Source organism: Polyodon spathula, chromosome 24 (genome assembly GCF_017654505.1).
Source record: "Polyodon spathula isolate WHYD16114869_AA chromosome 24, ASM1765450v1, whole genome shotgun sequence".
NCBI classification, from domain to species: Eukaryota; Metazoa; Chordata; class Actinopteri; order Acipenseriformes; family Polyodontidae; genus Polyodon; species Polyodon spathula.
The window spans coordinates 24,845,602-24,865,210 of NC_054557.1; the positions used below are offsets into that span (position 1 = coordinate 24,845,602).

At 39.7% G+C, this 19,609-nt stretch overlaps 1 protein-coding gene and 1 long non-coding RNA gene across 6 annotated transcripts in view; one reads left to right on the plus strand and one right to left on the minus strand.

Moving 5' to 3' along the window:
- LOC121298804 (threonine--tRNA ligase 1, cytoplasmic-like) overlaps positions 1-11,841 on the plus strand; it is a 58,315-nt gene extending 46,474 nt beyond the window's left edge. For both annotated transcript variants that reach the window (XM_041226032.1, XM_041226031.1), the window contains 3 exons: positions 465-537; positions 4,861-4,975; positions 11,540-11,841. In XM_041226032.1, coding sequence (XP_041081966.1) covers positions 465-537; positions 4,861-4,975; positions 11,540-11,688 — 337 coding nt within the window. In that variant the 3' untranslated portion in view covers positions 11,689-11,841. The remainder of the gene's footprint in view (positions 1-464; positions 538-4,860; positions 4,976-11,539) is intronic.
- On the minus strand, positions 2,592-4,852 carry LOC121298841. Of its 4 annotated transcripts, none has more exons than XR_005947332.1 (5): positions 4,627-4,852; positions 4,274-4,397; positions 4,015-4,228; positions 3,585-3,922; positions 2,592-3,553 (listed from the first exon to the last, which is right to left on the minus strand). It is a non-coding gene; the product is annotated as an uncharacterized LOC121298841 (long non-coding RNA). The 4 variants fall into 4 exon arrangements; XR_005947330.1 differs by having other exon boundaries at positions 2,597-3,553; positions 4,015-4,397; positions 4,627-4,657; positions 4,703-4,852; XR_005947331.1 differs by having other exon boundaries at positions 2,596-3,553; positions 3,585-3,846; positions 4,015-4,397.
- Positions 11,842-19,609: the final 7,768 nt, after the last annotated feature.

Consider the following 19,609-nt stretch of genomic DNA (forward strand, 5'->3'; position numbering starts at 1 on the left):
AAATAAAAGAACAATGACACTATCGAGTGCAAGAATGAAGTGCAATTGGGATCAGCTATTAGCGATTTAACATAATTTGTCACTTCTGTTAGAAATAAAAAATAAGGTGAAACAGAATCAGGCTCAGTCAAGATATGAAGGTAAAAACAAGTGACACTTTTATAATTAACAGCTTTTTTCTGAGTTTAATTAAGAAACAGAATCAGCTTAAAATGAGTTTAAAGGGATGCGATGTGATTAAAAATAAAACCTGAAAACTTCAAGCCCAAGACAGATGTAACAGGCTATGCCAGTTTAAGTGACTTTACATTAGAAAGCGCTAGCGCCCTCTAGTGCACAGCTGTGTGTTACCAGCAATATAACAGAAACTAGTTTACAAAGTAGGGGTTTCTGGTCTCTCTGTTCAAGGATGGGCTCACTGAGAGAGCTGTGTGTGACTTTGTGTCCCCCTCCTGCTCCCCCAGGCCCCTGTGGCTCTCCCCTCGGCAGGTGATGGTGGTTCCTGTGGGCCCCCGATGTGATGAGTACGCTCAGCAGGTACTGTACCCCTCAACACACAGAGCACAGCCTGATACCTACCCCACTCCAGGATATTCCTGTACCCCTCAACGCACACAGCACAGCCTGATACCTACCCCACTCCAGGACCTTCCTGTACCCCTCAACACACAGCAGCATTATGTTTTTAGGTCTAAACCAGAAACACAGCAAAAAATTATAGGAAATAGTTTACAACAATTTGCTTGAAAAGTTGTTGCTATTATTTTTAGGGACCGATACGTACTGTAATAGTGTCTGTCCCTCCATCTGACAGCCTGTCTGTCATTCTCTACATGATAAACACGATCACTACCTGGATTCTGCACCAGTTTTCACTACACTGATCAGACACCCCCAGCCTCCTATAGACACTTCTAATTCCACTGTCTGCAATCTGATAAACTCTTGAATTTATGTAAATGTTTTAAAATATATATTGAATTTAGGTGTGGTGCAAATCGCATGTGATTGTGAGATACTGTTGAGAGGAATTTTCATACATAGTACATAATAGCATTTTCAATATGAATTGGAGCATACATAACAGATTATAATGCTGAAATACTTAGATTTGGTTACAATACCATTTATTTGTAACAATTGTTCACTAAAATAAACATTGGAAGGATGTGTCTCAGGCTGTCTATATCAGGACTATGCAAAGCAATGACAGGCCCTATAACCCTAGGGCATTGCTGACCTACCATTTTATCGTTTTATTGTTTTAACAATTTGTAACCTTCAGCCCGAAACATACTACCCAATGACATCGCAGGAAGGGATGTATGGATGCATAAAGTACAGTGGCAATGGGGCGAATCAATAGGCTATAACTTAAGGAAACGTGATCGTAAAAACCATATATGACTGGAGACATGCATGTATTCTCTCTCTATTAAACACACACACTCACACACAGGGTATTCCATTGGTTTGTATATAATGTCCCAGTGGATATTTTTTGAAAACAAGACCTGACAGCCCCACGTTGTAGTTTTTAACTATTAGACAAAATATTTAAAGTATACTTAAAAACTGCTTCTATAATCATGATTAATCTATTATTAATAGCGTTATCATTAAATTGGCAAATCACATGTTTTATTTACAATGCAGGTAACCTATACTCTGTCACCCAAATGCTTATAAGTCAGCAAAAACATGTTTTCCCTTCGTTGTAAATAAAAACGTGATTTTGTATAGTTTAATTCTAACACTATTAATAATAAACACATGATGCAGCATGGTCCTAATAGCAGCTGTTAAGTATTCCATAAACATTTTGTCTAATAGTTAAAAAGTACAATATGGGGCTTGTTTTTAAAAGATATCACCACGGAGATGAATGGAATGTCTGTCATTAAGATCATTGACATGGATTTTGCCTAATGTATTTGTAATATTGTCAGACTCCCCCACACTCTACACTCGCCTTCTGACGTCTGAATGGACATATTGTAACACCTTCTTATAATACTGTGAGTATTCAGTGGCTACTTCTATTCATGTTGAGTTTATTTATCGCAGAGGCGAACAAACAGTTCCAGAGAAAATGCATGATTAGAGGAATTCACTGAACAATTAACTATAAACAAATTGTGTATTGGGTTTTACTTTTAAAAGCTAAATAAATGCATAATGAAGTGTTACATACTGTACATGGTATACATGTTTAATAACTAACAACTACAAACACAAATGACACTTCAAACATAAGAAAATGAATTTCAACCAATATAAATAGGGTTACCTCCCGCCCCAACCAGAAAATAAAAAGTAATTATTTTTTAAATCTGTGCCATCCAATTTTTACCAACAGCCAGAAAATCTTAAGTCAGTATTGTCTAAATTATACACAAAATAGATATTCCCATTATTCTTTATTTTATTTCCATTTGGCTGCTGTTTGCTGGTGGGGGACCCGCCTCCCTGTACCCTAGTAGTTTCCATAACAACGAATCATGCTTCCTTTTGTTTGTTTTTTTATCTTGTTAACATGCATTATAACACCTTCTCTTTTTGATTAATGAGTTCCCCTTATTGTTGTTGTTGTTGAGACAGGAAGTGGTGTACGTGACCTGTGACAATTAAGCTTTTTAATGAGAAATGTGTTCTTTACAACCTCGTCGACTCAATTTCGGAGCATTAATGGATTGATTAAATTAACACAGTTAGTTTGAAAATCACTTGCTACTAAAGCTCTCGTTAAAGTCTCGTCTCGAGGTGGTTTTAGAAATGCTCAACAGTGTAACTGCATTTTCTGCTCCCTTTGCAACTGAATAAGTAAGAGGAGAACCTCAAAACAATGTCACAGTTGCATAGCGGACAGCAATTCCAACTGCACATCACGTGTGGTCATTTTTTAAACCACCTTGCTTCATAAATCCAGTGTTTGAGTGTTTACAGAAGCAGAGCGAGGGATTAATCTGCTTCCTTTATGATGTTTCTCACTGCAATTACTCAAGTACAGTACAATGTTATGTAAAAACATTTAGTCTTTGTTAGGTACTTTCACTGTACTTTGTGTTACTGAGCTGGCAAAGATGACTGACAAGTGAACCAATCAAAATGCTGAACTTTGAGAGGAGTCGGGAACCATTTTGATGGGAAGACTGAGTACCAGGCATATGTTGCCGTAATAAAAAATGTCAAAACAGTCACATTATGTTGATACATGTTGCAGGAATATGTACAGCAAAGCAGGATGCTAGAGAAAGGGATGTGTTTTGTTTTAAGCCCTACACCCTGCCAGTAACACTTCCACATGGTGCAATCTAGGGACCTGATGCTGCATAAAGTTTTCTTTTCCGTTGGCAATAAGCTGCAGTTTGTAGATGTTGCAGCACTTCCTAATGAAAACACACTTTGTCCTATATAGTCTACATTTCATATGTCTGAAGAAGGCAACTGGAACTGAGGAGCAGCTCCCCAGAACACCTGCAGCTCCAAACACTCCGCCCCAAAACACCTGCAGCTCCAAATACTCCTCCCCAAACACTCCGCCCCAAAACACCTGCAGCTCCAAATACTCCTCCCCAGAACACCTGCAGCTCCAAATACTCCTCCCCAAAACACCTGCAGCTCCAAATACTCCTCCCCAAACACTCCTCCCCAAAACACCTGCAGCTCCAAATACTCCTCCCCAAAACACCTGCAGCTCCAAATACTCCTCCCCAAAACACCTGCAGCTCCAAATACTCCTCCCCAAAACACCTGCAGCTCCAAATACTCCTCCCCAAAACACCTGCAGCTCCAAATACTCCTCCCCAAAACACCTGCAGCTCCAAATACTCCTCCCCAAAACACCTGCAGCTCCAAATACTCCTCCCCAAACACTCCTCACCAAAACACCGGCAGCTCCAAATACTCCTCCCCAAAACACCTGCAGCTCCAAATACTCCTCCCCAAACACTCCTGCCGCCAAAACACCGGCAGCTCCAAATACTCCTCCCCAAACACTCCTCCCCAAAACACCTGCAGCTCCAAATACTCCTCCCCAAAACACCTGCAGCTCCAAATACTCCTCCCCAAAACACCTGCAGCTCCAAATACTCCTCCCCAAACACTCCTCGCCAAAACACCGGCAGCTCCAAATACTCCTCCCCAAACACTCCTCGCCAAAACACCGGCAGCTCCAAATACTCCTCCCCAAAACACCTGCAGCTCCAAATACTCCTCCCCAAAACACCTGCAGCTCCAAATACTCCTCCCCAAACACTCCTCCCCAAAACACCTGCAGCTCCAAATACTCCTCCCCAAAACACCTGCAGCTCCAAATACTCCTCCCCAAAACACCTGCAGCTCCAAATACTCCTCCCCAAAACACCTGCAGCTCCAAATACTCCTCCCCAAAACACCTGCAGCTCCAAATACTCCTCCCCAAACACTCCTCAGCCAAAACACCGGCAGCTCCAAATACTCCTCCCCAAACACTCCTCGCCAAAACACCGGCAGCTCCAAATACTCCTCCCCAAAACACCTGCAGCTCCAAATACTCCTCCCCAAAACACCTGCAGCTCCAAATACTCCTCCCCAAACACTCCTCCCCAAAACACCGGCAGCTCCAAATACTCCTCCCCAAAACACCTGCAGCTCCAAATACTCCTCCCCAAAACACCTGCAGCTCCAAATACTCCTCCCCAAACACTCCTGCCCAAAACACCTGCAGCTCCAAATACTCCTGCCCAAAACACCTGCAGCTCCAAATACTCCTCCCCAAACACTCCTGCCCAAAACACCTGCAGCTGTGTTTGGAGCTGTGGAAGCTGGCCAGCAGTTTGACGAGGACAGTGATGGTCAGTCTCCCTCCCTCTCTCTCAGGTTTGCTCTCAGTGTGTGGAAGCTGGGTTCATGGCAGATGTGGATCTGGATGCTGGCTGTTTGCTGAACAAGAAAATCCGGAATGCGCAGCTCGCCCAGTACAACTTCATACTGGGTAAGATCCACTGGCAGTGAGAGTGAAGAGATCAGTACCTTTCATTTTTAATGTTGCAGCTCTCCCCTATTCTGCACTCCAGTGAACTACACAGTCTCACATGTGCAGTTTTTATAATCTTACTGGCGGAAAGCATTTCAGTTAATAGGGGCAGCAGCTGGTTGGGTCATGACAGGAAAGAAGAGCTGACTGTGTGGGGAGATTTCATGATACTGTATTTTATAATAAACATATTTGTTAAATTTAATTGTTTCTTTCCATACTGCACATTTGAGACCAGTGTAACATTTCAACGGAATGTACATTTTAAAAAAATGCAAGATCTAAAGATCTTCCGCTCTGTGCACTTCAGAGTTCTGCACATGTGCAGTTAGCAAAAACACACCATCATACGGGGAGGAACTATTGGTTATAACACCAGCCCTAAAAGTGTCCACAAATAAGACTGATTTCAAATTGGTCTTATTTGGGCACAAAGTCAAAAACTCAGCTGTCATATAGGTTCCCGGTAAATTCACAGTATTTATAAAAGAAATTCACGAATGGCATACCCTGGTGTGGCAGGCTGGTGAGTGGATAGAGGCCCAGAGACAGTCTGTAGTTCAAAAAATAATTATTTTATTATAAATACACAAAAATAAAAGGGCACAAGGGCCAAGACAAAGCGATTAAAACACAAAAAGAAAGACAAAAAGCAAAACTAACAAAAATAACAATTTCCAGGCTGGGCAATGCCTTCACTGGATTTATCAATTTGAGTCACTGTTGAAACAGTCTTTAAAAATGTAACAAACCTGCTGGAATCAAGACATTTAAAATGGTCTGTGTTGGCTGCAAAAAAAGTAACAAGCAGACAAAATTAGGGATGCACCAAATCCAAGTTTTTGGGATTCGACCAAATACCGAATCCATCTCAAAAGATTCAAATACCGAATCTACAAAAACTATCAAGAAAACCTGAAGGAAACTGTTGAATGAAAATCAAATTGGCAGCTACTAATAAGGGACGCGCTAAAGAGAGACAGTCCGCTGCCACATTTGTAGCCTACTTTAAATTACTTTACGATTTCAGCTTTAGTGCCTTTAAGTTAGATGGCACTGGCTGCAACTCCATTGTTGTTGTTTACACAAATAGGCTTACTTGATTTGAAAAACTCCATGAATGATACAAGCAACTTCTTGCACTACTTGGTTTTATTAAATGAGTAGTGCACAACAAAACATGAAAGCTGATTAATTTCAACAAACAACAACGACAACGTTTTAATGAAAAAAATATTGTAGCCTACTTCAATCGGAACATTATTATTATTAAAAACACACACACACACACATATATATCTGTTTGATCATAATAGGAAAGAAGAGCTGACTGGGTGGGGAGATTTCATGATATTGTATTTTATAATAAACATACTTGTTAACTGTAATTCTGTTTCTTTCCAAACTGCACATTTGAGACCAGTATAACATTTGGAGCACCCATGTAGCCTCATAGAGCTCTCAGAATCATGTCTAACTTTCAAAATACATTTTGTAGAGTGTAACCATTAACCTGTCCCCTGCATCACTCTGCCCCTAGTGATAATTAAAAACGCACATTCACTCAAATAAGATTTGTAAAGAAGATATATTCACCAGTGAGACAATTGGCACACTAAAATCATCTAAGTTTGATCTGGAGAGATATTTGGAGGAAACACATACAGATTCAAAAAGGCAGGAGCCTATGTCAATTCCTTCAGACATCCCACTTATCAATCCACCCAAATACCAAATAGAGGACTGTGCACCTAAGTGGAAAGAAGTAAGGGCATCATCATCTCCAGGGCCTAATGGAGTTCCATACAGACTGTACAAGAGTGCTTCTGGAGTTCTACGAATCCTGTGGAAATTGATGAAAGTGGCATGGGAAAAACAGGTTGTACCAAGAGCATGGCGCCGAGCAGGTGGAGTCTTTATACCAAAAGAAAAGGATTCTACATGCATCAGTCAGTTTCGTCCTATTTCCCTATTAAACATAGAAGGCAAGATTTTCTTCAACATTATTGCTCAGAGATTGTCAATCTACCTATTAAAGAATTGCTTCATTGACACTTCAGTACAAAAATCAGGCATTAGGTTTCCCAGGATGCTTAGAACACATCAGCGTAATCTGGCAACAAATTCAATCGGCAAAAGAGGAGAGGAAGGAGCTCCGTGTGACATTCCTGGATTTGGCTAATGCATATGGTTCAGTGCCAAATGAACTACTTTGGGCAACATTTGCTTTTTTTAGCGTACCGATGACAATAACAAATTTAGTGAAAGCCTACTTTGGTGATTTGCAATTTATTTTTTCAACTTCTGAATTCAGCACTACATGGCAATGCCTAGAAGTTGGAATAATGGCAGGATGTACCATTTCTCCACTGGCTTTTACCATGGCAATGGAAGTAATTAGTAGGGTATCAAAATGGGTAGTGGGAGGAGTGCGCTTGGCTTCTGGAATGTGACTACCACCAATTCGAGCATACATGGATGACATGTCAACAATGACTACAACAGTAGCCTGCACTAATCAGTTATTGGGCAAATTAACCAATAACATTGAATGGGCACGAATGCAATTCAAGCCCACTAAATCAAGGAACATCTCTATAACACCGTGTAACAATTTTTTTTTTTTTTTTGTTCCTGGGTAGTAAGTGTTATTTCCTAATTGCTTATGCCTCAAAAGTATAGAAAATGGTTATTATTCCCCATAAACTTTGCTTTTGTGACCAGGACAGTGATATTTTGAAATTTACCTATTTTCCAGATAGATTCAGTGCTGAGTAAACTTGGAGTAACTTCTAGAACTTTCCAGTAATATAAATAGTAGTATAAATACAGGGGCCTTAAGCCCACCAGTTCAGTATAGTGGTTACATATCTGCATTTTTCTGAGATGGCATCAAGAGGCTGCAATGGTGGCATTCCCAATGGGTCTCCAAGGTGGTTTTACCAAGTTTCCCTGCTATCTTTGCCTTTGGGACAGCAGGGACACCAAGGCGCTTTACCACAGGCGGGACTGGCCACAGCGGACCGAGTTCTCTGTGGGGAGGAACAACGTCAAGTGGGAGCCACTGGTGGACCCCCGGAAGGTGCTGATGCCACCACTGCACATCAAATTGGGCCTTATGAAACAATTTGTCAGAGCTCTAGATAAGGAGTCGGCAGCCTTCAAGTACCTTCAAGACTTCTTCCCTAAGCTGTCTGAGGCAAAGGTCAAAGCCGGTGTCTTCGTCAGACCACAGATAAAGAAGATCCTGGAGTGCAGTGAATTCCCCAAGAAGCTCACTAGTAAGGAGAAAGCGGCTTGGAACAGCTTTGTTGCAGTGGTTCGGGGCTTCCTGGGCAATCACAACGCTGAAAACTATGTGGAGCTGGTTGAGACTCTGGTGAAGAACTACGGCACAATGGGCTGTAGGATGTCCCTCAAAGTCCATATCCTTGATGCTCATCTTGATAAATTCAAGGAGAACATGGGAGCATACTCTGAGGAGCAAGGCAAGCGCTTCCATCAAGATATACTGGACTTTGAACGCCGCTACCAAGGACAGTGTAACGAGAACATGATGGGAGACTACATTTGGGGGCTGATTCATGAAAGTGATTTACAGTATAATCGTAAATCCCGAAAAACGACTCACTTTTTTCTAAATCTTTTGTAGTCATTTTTGTATTACTTTAGTATAAATACATGTTAATTTGGATTCATATGTTGTTTTTTTCTGACTTTATGTGAACGAAAAGACCGTTTTCTCATTGGAAATAGGTAAATTTCAAAATATCACTGTCCTGGTCACAAAAGCAAAGTTTGTGGGGAATAATAGCCATTTTCTATACTTTTGAGGCATAAGCAATTAGGAAATAACACTTACTACCCAGGAACAAAAATGTAGCTATGTTACATAGTGTAACTAAAGGTAAAGTAGTACATAAAAGGTTCTAATTAGTGGGGAGGCAATACCAACAGTGTCTGAGAAGCCAGTGAAAAGTCTGGGGATGGGGATCTAAAGGACACAGTTCATGTGGGAGAAGTTAGAGAACAAGCATTGGAAGGGTTGAAGAGCATAGACAGCAGCGCTTTACCGGGCAACTGAAACTCTGGTGCTGTGCTTTGGTCTGCTGCCAAGACTGCTGTGGCCACTGACTGTGTACGAGGTTTCCTTGACAACAGTTGAAAAGCTGGAAGCTGTAATCAGGTCATACATCAGGAAATGGTTGGGAATTCCACGCTGCCTCAGCAATAATGTAAAATGTAATCTACAGAAGTATATTGTTCAACAACGTTTCGCACATCTGAACTTTGTAAAAAAACAAAAAATATATATTTTTTTTTAATGACACGTTGACAAACAAAGCACAAAAGTCTACAACAGTTTGCCGTTACTATATATTATAGGTTTACTACATAACTTTACTCCATAAAAATGGGATTTGAATGTGTTGTTTGCTTTCAGCAGCTGCATGACTGTTTAGTGCGTGCACTACCGGTAACTTAGGGAGCTGAGAGCTGCGACGGAGTTCATCAAACATGTTCTTGTTATTAAATACAAAAGTTACATTCGATATGGATTCGTGTCTTTTATTTAAATAAGAACTGCACACATTGGAGGGATGTATTAAAATGGATGTGTGTCTGGGCGGATATAGGATTCAGTTCACCGAAACCGAATCCTTGATCCGCTGCATCCCTAGACAAAATAGATTTTTTAAAACAATCTTGAATGACAAATTAGCCTATTTTGCTGCCTCTAATCCCAAAATTTTAAACATGGGAGAAATCTTAACTGCAAACCTGAAATGACAAAAACAAAGCAAATGTTGTTTTCATTATACACACTGTACATTTCTAGTAGTATGTAGAAATATAATTATAAAGTATGAGGAATTCACCAATCATGAAGCCAGTATGTTTGACCCCGTTGCTGTAGTAACCAAATGCGGGTCATTGACGCTAGACTGTGTACAGCTACTGTAGCGCTGCTTCTACTTTATAAAAGAATGAAACGAATAGGGGAGGTGAAGAGTACAGTAATGTAAAATACTGTAAGGAAACTACAATGCATATGTTTCACGGTAGACAGTTACAATAGTGATATCGTGAATGTTCAGGGGCATTTCTTATGACAGAGTACAGGCTCCTAACCTTCCTGAAACAGCCCAGGAACAGAGGGAGAGTACTGAGAAGAAGGGAGAGTATTTAGGGTCCGCATTACCCTTTCTGATCTTCTTGAGGATGAAATTATAGCTTGATACTGGCTATTTCATTGTGTATAATTGTTTGTATTCATTGTATAATACACTTGGTTCATTAAAGCCTTTTAATTTTTTATATTTGGTTTTCTGTCCTATAATATTAATAATATAATAATAATAATAATAATAATAATAATAATAATGTTATTATTCAAGACACTTAGTCAACATTGGTCATTGCCTCTCCAAATGACCAACCTATTGTTCAATTGAGGTAGCCGATTTGGAGGGGAGGCTCTGTTTTTCAGATTAGTCTATTCATCTATGCTACTGGTAGCCCATTTTGAGGGTTTCAGAAAAGCACAGTGCATTTACGCATTTAAGCAGCTTAGGCCGTGCCTCATTAATTTTGGCCCAGTTAATACATTCAGGATGGGGTCTAATTTGTGCAGCAACAGAGCGCTACTGGGGTCTAATTGTGCAGCAACAGAGCGCTATTTTATGTCCGCCAATTAAATCACTGACGTCAGCCGGTCAGATCGATAGCACCATGTATGGGGGGGGGCGGGGGCCGGGGCGGAAAAATTCTAAAGATTGCAGCTTACAGAGACATGAATGCTTAGTAAAAAGAAAAAAAAAAAGACCACGTAACTCCCATGCTGGCTTCTCTCCACTGGCTTCCAGTACGATTTTGAGTTAATTTTATAAGATCTTACTTTTGATTTACAGAACACAAGGCCTGGCACCTGATTTATCTAAAGAGCTCTTGTCTGTATGTACTGAGACACGAGACATGCTTTAAGGTCATCTGATTCTGCTCTTCTGTACCTCCCAAAGACTGAGACAGTTACAATGCTCCCAGATTATGGAATAAACTACCATCTGACATTAGAGATGCAGAGTCACTTAATATTTTTAAAGCAAGGTTTAGACTAGCATTTTATAAAAACTTGTGAATGTCTTCTTTCAGCTTCTATTTTTATTTCTCTGCTTAATATTGAGTTTTTTATTGCTGTTTAGATTCATTTTACTAGAATTTTTTTCATGTTCATGTTTAATTGTTTTAATTCATTGTAACTTGTTTTTATTAACTTGTAAATGCTTTAAAATACTGCAGTATGATAGGCGCTATATCAATAAATAAACGTACTTACATCCACTAGTGCCTTGTTGCAGAGGGACATTTTAACAATTACACTTCAATGTACATAGAATTTTGACATTTTAATTGCGAGCTGAGAGCCACAACCGGTGATTATACAAATACATGTATACAGAGTCTATCTAAACAAAAAGAAGATGCTAGTTTAGTGACAGAGCGGGTGTCTTCTCTTCACAGTGGTCGGGGAGAAGGAGAAGGCATCCGGGGCTGTCAATGTGAGGACCAGGGACAACAAGGTCCACGGTGAAGTGTCTGTCCTCGAGGCCATCAGCAAGCTGACCAGACTGAAGAAATCCTGCTCCAGGAATGCGGAGGAGGAGTTCTAGAACCCAACACATTACCAAACCCCATGGGAGCCAATCGAAGAAGGGCTTTTAAGTAGCATCTTGTGTGAAGGGTTTGAACACACAGGGATTTAGAATAAAATGTGATCTAGTTCAAAGTTTTCCTGCACCCTATAATAAAATTATGTGAACACAGATCATTTCATTCAAGTCATTTTATCTAATAAAATAAACTGTGCTGACCTGTGTCGCACCTCCATGAGGTACATAGGTTTAAAATATCCAGTTTTGAAAGAAACACATGTTATAGCACACACACATTTTAATTAACACACAGTGCTGGTGCTACTTTTTGTTAAAGAAAGTTCTCTGTTTTGATGTGTTATTGTCAAGATATCTGTCGCACTTGCACTTAACCTCAGTAGGGTCTTCTAGATCAAAGGCCTATGCAGTTGAAAACATAACTTGTTACTGTATGAAATCAGTATTCACATACTTACTGAACACAGTGTACATTGAGGTTAGTTTGTTTAAAAAAAACAACAAAAAAACACTACAAATCTATTAAAAGGACCAGAAAGTGTTTGGATAAACTTGATTTCATTTGATATCTCTATAGTTTTTCACATGGGTTATCTAATATGATTTTAAGCAGAAGATGTACTCCTCAAGAGTTAGAGCAATCAGACATTAGCATTTTAAAAAATTATTTTACAGTTCACAATTTCAAACAATTAAATCTGGAAGAAAAAAAAAACCACAGGGTCAGAAAAATGGACAAAAATTCAAAGAGCATAAATAGGTTGTGGTAAAGGAACGAGTGTAGCAGTGATGCAGTGCAGGAGTGATAGGCAGACAACGATATTTCCGTGAGTTGATATTTTCATTTCCAGGTCTGGTGACCTTCAAATAATAAATCTCCAGCAATACACAACATGTAAAGCACGGGGATAACAAAAAGCCACGGTCTTCAGTCTTGGGTGAGTGCAGACGTTCAGGTGCTCGGTGCAGAGACAGGTTGTGTGGTGTGCAGGGGTGCTCCAGATAGTGCCGACTCTGGCGACAGCTCCAGAGGTGTGCTTAACTGTCTAAATGAATACAAAAACAGACAAACAATAACACAGAACACAAACAGCTCACTCTGAGCTCCCCTCTGTCCTCCTCTCCCACCGTTTAACCCAAACTAAGGAAAAGGTCAGCGTTACCCTGGCCCCTATATGTAACCCTGCATGACATCTAGGTAAACTCTTGCAGCTGCCCCTTGTTTACATTTCAGGTCAATACGGTCTTAGAGTCTTGCTTCTTTCCAGGCTGACCCACTTTCCGCTTCCAGAAATGAGCGGTCAGGCCAGCCCTTCCAGATACTTCTCCTCCCGTTCTTTAGCGCCCTCACAGGACGGGAGGAAGATTTATCACCAGAATTCGTTGTATTTCTGGTCACATAGGTGCATACCGCCAAATTCAGACACCGAGCAAAATAACTGTTATACAATGACATTAAATGCATGCAGCAAAGAAGCAGCCGTACTAATGAGGGATTTCAACTATCACAAAAGTCAGACTGTCAGCTTGACTGAAGCACAGATGCAGCATCTTTCACCAACAAAGCAAGGCACAGACAGTTCAATAATATTGCTCCAGTCATATACGATAGATTCGGAAGAAAAAAAGCTTTGACTGAAAAGTAGAAACACAGCGAGTTAGGAGGCTTTTTAGAGTGGCATTTAATGAGAGATTGTATTGGTAGTTCAGACTCCATCGTCTACAGAAAGTTCAGTAATTTCTCCGTTCATTTCTCAGGCAATGTTCAGATTGTAATACTACTTTAAAATCCTAACAAGCTAATAAATTAAATCGATTTACTAAATACAAATGAAGTTTCTCTTTATATGCATGTCATCCTTGTTTTTTTATTTTCAAGATGTTTGGCACTATTTTCTTAGAATGTCTTTACTCGGCAGAAAGGTACCCAATGAATACTTTAAAATATAACTTTAAAATTGCTGCTTTTGTATTGTGTATTATTTAAGTCTGTATTTAAATGGTCTGATTGTGGCAACTGTATGTGTGACATCTTATACAAATGTATTGTAGTTCTTTTTTATTTCTGCTATGTACTGTACAGTGCTTTGCAATACTTTTGTATAAAAAGCACTATAAATGCAATACATAAAGCAGTACAAGTTCAAGGTAAATCTTAAAAAAAAAAAAAAAAAACTTTATACTTGAAATGCAACAACCCTCTTGTGACAGGCTGGCAATTGGATAGAGGCCAAGAGACAGACTGCAGTTCAAAAAAAATAATACTTTTATTATTAAGTAGACACAAATAAAAGGGCACAAGGGCGAAAACAAAGGTATTTAAGCACAAATAACAAAACACAAAGTAAAACTTACAAAAATAAAGGTTTCCAGGCCAGGCGGTGCTTTTACTGGATCAGACTTCAAAAACCACAAAACAGCAAGCACACCCATCACATTGCTTCCTCAGCTCCCTCCTCTCCCTAATGGGCAGCTGAGGCCTCCTTTTATGTCAGGTGGCTGGGTGCTGATTGATCATTAATTACTCCAATCAACCCCAGCCACCTGAACACAATAAACCCAGGCAGGTAGGGGAATTTAACCCCATCCCTGCCAATCTATAAAGGGCAGAACTCTGCTCAGCCACACCTCTCTAAAACCTTGTCTAAGTATGGAAGATTGGAGATGGGTCTGTAGTTATTAATGAGTTCCGGATCTAAGTTGTGTTCCTTGAGCATTGGCTTTACTATAGCTAATTTAAGTGCTGAGGGAATAATACCAAAAGAAAGAGAACTATTTATAATTTTTTTAATGTGGATAATAATAACTCCAAGAGCATTTTTTATTAATTTTATAGGCTTGGGATCAAGAGAACTTGCTGTAGTTCTCATGTGCTGAATCAGAGCTGTCAACTCTTGTAGGGTAAACAAAGAAAAGACTTCCATAGTAGCCTTAGAGGCACTAATAGGTAATACTGTGCACCAAGCCTCCTTATGTGGAATCTGATTTCTAATGGGTAGTATTTTATTTTTAAAGTAATTTATGAAGTCATTACAGCTAGGAAAAAAAAAACACTATAAAGGGTGGAACTATTTGGAGAAAGATTACTTAATTGATCAATTGTAGCAAAAAGAAATTAAGATTATTTGTATTAGTTTTAATTAAGTTGATCTGGCCAATGCCTCTGTTTAGCCAGGTGGTCCTTCCATATAGTGTAGTGAACATGCAGTTTCATTACCTGCTATCTCCGTTCTAATTTCTGACCCTGATATTTTAATTTGCGAGTAGCATCATTAAACCACAATGAGCTGTTTTAAAAAAACACCCTCTGAGTTTTGACTGGCGCTACAACATCTAAGATACCTGTCAATGACATGTTGTAGGTATTCGCCATGTCATCTGCAGATGCCCTCCGGGATTGATAATAAACTCAGTATATAAGAAAATTTACCAGCAGTTAAGGAATTAATATCGTGAGATGTTAGTGTACATTCCATGGATTGTGTAGTTACTGGTATGTTGACCTCAAAAAGAATAGCAAGATGGTCAGAAATGATAAGATCTTGTGTGTGGGACCTTTTACATGCTGGATATAATCTAAGGAATCCAGTAGCCTCATCAGTTCCACAGAAGTGGAGTCAGATTCTGTTTCAACATGTCGGTTAAAATCACCCAGTAGAAGAATCCTATCATAAATTCAGCTAAAAATAACTGGTTGGACTTAAGTGGTCGATAGATAATTACAATGTTCATATTAGGTAGTGCACTATTTAGTGTTAATGTTAATAATTCAAAAGATGAATAACCTGGGACAGTAACCTGAATGATTTTATGTTCATTATGGAAAATAGTAGCAAGTTCACCTCCACTCCCAGTAGAGCGAGCGTTCTGAAAAAAAGAATAGTTAGGTGGAGCCTCAAACAGTGAGACATTGTCATTAGGTCCAAGCCAAGTTTCAGTTAATGATAAAATATAAATCCCATAATCCTGAATAAAATCACTAATTAATGGAGCCTTATTAGACTGAGACCTGACATTAAATAAGCATAAACTTAGACCAGTCCTGTCTAGTGCAAGTGATTGAGTAAGGATAATAGGACTTTGAGTAAGATTACTGTAACACACACCTCTACGCACAAGGTGGTTTTCAATATTAGCAGCTAACCTGCTTGCCCCTGATCTATTTAGATGAAGTCCATCCTTCTTATAAAATATATTTCTTCTCCAGAAACAGTCCCAATTATTTATAAAACCCAGACCCTCTTGAGCACACCAGCCAGCTTGCCATGCATTTACAGCCTTAATTCTGCTGAATTTTTCATCCCCACAACCAATAACAGGTAATAGACCTGACAGAATAATTCTGCATCCTGACCTTTTTAGTTTTTTTTTGTTAATGATCTGAAGTTCTTTTTTTAGAACTTCACAGTTCCTATTTCTTATGTCATTTGTACCTATGTGTTCAATGATGTGGCAATTTGACCGGTGATTATGAACAGGTGTAGAGGTGATGCGGTGCAAAAGGAATCTCAAACAATTGTAATCCAGTGGAAAAGTGGTTTTTAATTGTAATCCAGGTCTGGCGACCAAATAATAAACCCCGGCAATACACAATGACGTGTATTGCACAGAGAACACAACAGGGTTACAATCCCAAACAATATAATACGGCACATGGTCACCAATCCTGGGTGCGTGCGGTCGTGCTCATGGTGAGTGATAAACAATGTTATTTCGTGGTGCAGTGATGATCCGGCTTGTGCTGGCCCAAGGCGACAGCTCCGGATACAGGACATGGGGAAACACAGCAGCTCAAAGTCAAACAGCCGCGTGTGTTTTTCTAGTAACAAACAAGCTGAAACTCTGAGCAGCTGATTCAAATTCAGCGCCGTTCTGAGACACGGACGAGGGGAGGAGCCAACAACACAGCAGAACAACGCAGTAAATGAGGCAGTCTTCCCAGCGACAGCGAGTGAAAGCGACAGCGTGGGAGAAGTACAGGCGTGGAAAAGTGCAGAGCAGTTTAGAAGCAGTTTGAAAGCAGGTTGACGGCTGTAGAAGAAACTAAACTTAAAAAAAAAAACCCTCAACATGGTCTTCAAGCCAATAATCTGTGACACCTGCTTGATGTGGGAAAACCGAAAAAACCCAGCGGAGCTAAACCAAGTGTGCGTAAAGTGCCGTGAGATCCAGGACTTTCATAAACTAGTAAGTATGCTAGAAATGGAGCTGGAAGAAGTGAGACAGCAACAGGATCTTGAGGAACTGGCACACCCACAATTCATGGAAGTCTGCATCACCCCTAACAGACTGAAAGCCACCAGGGAGATAGAAGGTCAGAACAGCTGGGTTCAGGTAGGCAGAAGCAGGGAAAAAAAGAAACTTTGTCAAACACAACCACCAGAAATCAAAACAACCAACAAATTTGAGTCACTTCAGAATTTTGATGAGCAAAACCAACAACGAGAGAACGAAAGGAACAACATCCAGAACCCTACTGACAGTGGTGACCAGACAATGAAAAGAAGGGAGGTCATGATTGTTGGGGACTCTATATTGAGAAACACAGCAAGTTCAATTCGCAGTTTGGACCCCCTTACTACAACAGTGTGCTGCCTTCCGGGAGCCTCTGTCAAGCACATCACTGAGAACGTGGACAGGCTCCTAGAACGAACAGGAGACGACCTGGTAGTAGTCGTTCACATCGATACAAACAACATTGGAAGAGACAGACCAAAATCCCTGCAAAACAAATTCAGAGAGCTAGGAAGGAAATTAAAAGAGAAAACCAAAACGGTGGTATTTTCTGGTATACTACCGGCACCTTGCAAGACCATATGGACAGCTGGAAATAATTAATCAAAACGCATGGCTGAAGATGTGGTGCACACGGGAAGGCTTCACCTATCTTGATCATTGGACCACATTCTACAACGAGGACTATCTGTATAGACGGGATGGACTGCACTTAAATAACAAGGGAACCAGTCTACTAGAGAAAACATCCGCAGAAAAAGGATGGTTGTTCTTCAAAAATGTAGTACTAGAGGCGCAAAACAATTACATCCCTAAAGTAGACAAATCTAAATGTAAAACTAAATTGCCAAAATGGTTTAATAGATCAATTAAAAAAAATATTCAGCGAAAAAAGGCACTTTACAGAGCATTAAAAAAGGACCAAAAAGAAAGTACGCAGAAAGAGTACACAGAACTGCAAACGCAAGTCAAAAAGGAAGTTAGAAAGGCCAAGAGAGAAATAGAAATGAACATTGCTAAGGGAGCTAAAACCAATTTCAAAATGTTTTTCCAATATTACAACAGCAAGCGAACATTCAAAGAGGAGATTAAATGTTTAAGAGATACAAATGGCAAAATCGTAGATGAAGAAAAAAAAATAGCAAATATATTAAATGATTACTTTTCACAAGTTTTTACAAAGGAAGATACTGACAACATGCCCCACATGTCATCCAGTTCCTATCCAGTTTTAAATAACTTTAGCATAACTGAGGCAGAAGTGTTAAAGGGACTAGGAGCTCTTAAAATAAACAAATCCCCTGGGCCGGATGAGATCCTCCCAGTAGTACTCAAAGAAATGAAAGAAGTAATTTACAAACCGCTAACCAAGATCATGCAGCAGTCTCTTGACACAGGGGTGGTACCGACAGACTGGAAAATTGCAAACGTAATACCGATCCACAAAAAGGGAAACAAAACTGAACCAGGTAACTACAGACCAGTAAGCTTGACTTCTATTATATGCAAACTTATGGAAACTATAATAAGATCCAAAATGGAAAATTACCTATATGGTAACAGGGTACTGGGAGACAGTCAACATGGTTTTAGAAAAGGGAGATCGTGTCTAACTAACTTGCTTGATTTTTTTGAGGATGCAACATCGATAATGGATAATTGCAAAGCATATGACATGGTTTATTTAGATTTCCAGAAAGCTTTTGACAAAGTCCCGCACAAAAGATTAATTCTCAAACTGAACGCAGTTGGGATTCAAGGAAACACATGTACATGGATTAGGGAGTGGTTAACATGTAGAAAACAGAAAGTACTGATTAGAGGAAAAACCTCAGAATGGAGTGTGGTAACCAGTGGTGTACCACAGGGATCAGTATTAGGTCCTCTGCTATTCCTAATCTACATTCATGATTTAGATTCTGGTATAGTAAGCAAACTTGTTAAATTTGCAGAAGACACAAAAGTAGGAGGAGTGGCAAACACTGTTGCAGCAGCAAAGGTCATTCAAAATGATCTAGACAAGATTCAGAACTGGGCAGACACATGGCAAATGACATTTAATAGAGAAAAGTGTAAGGTACTGCACGCAGGAAATAAAAATGTACATTATAAATATCATATGGGAGATACTGAAATTGGAGAAGGAATCTATGAAAAAGACCTAGGAGTTTTTGTTGACTCAGAAATGTCTTCATCTAGACAATGTGGGGAAGCTATAAAAAAAGGCCAACAAGATGCTCGGATACATTGTGAAAAGTGTTGAATTTAAATCAAGGGAAGTAATGTTAAAACTGTACAATGCACTAGTAAGACCTCATCTTGAATATTGTGTTCAGTTCTGGTCACCTCGCTATAAAAAAGATATTGCTGCTCTAGAAAGAGTGCAAAGAAGAGCGACCAGAATTATTCCGGGCTTAAAAGGCATGTCATATGCAGACAGGCTAAAAGAATTGAATCTGTTCAGTCTTGAACAAAGAAGACTACGTGGCGACCTAATTCAAGCATTCAAAATTCTAAAAGGTATTGACAGTGTCGACCCAAGGGACTTTTTCAGCCTGATAAAAGAAACAAGGACCAGGGGTCACAAATGGAGATTAGACAAAGGGGCATTCAGAACAGAAAATAGGAGGCACTTTTTTACACAGAGAATTGTGAGGGTCTGGAATCAACTCCCCAGTAATGTTGT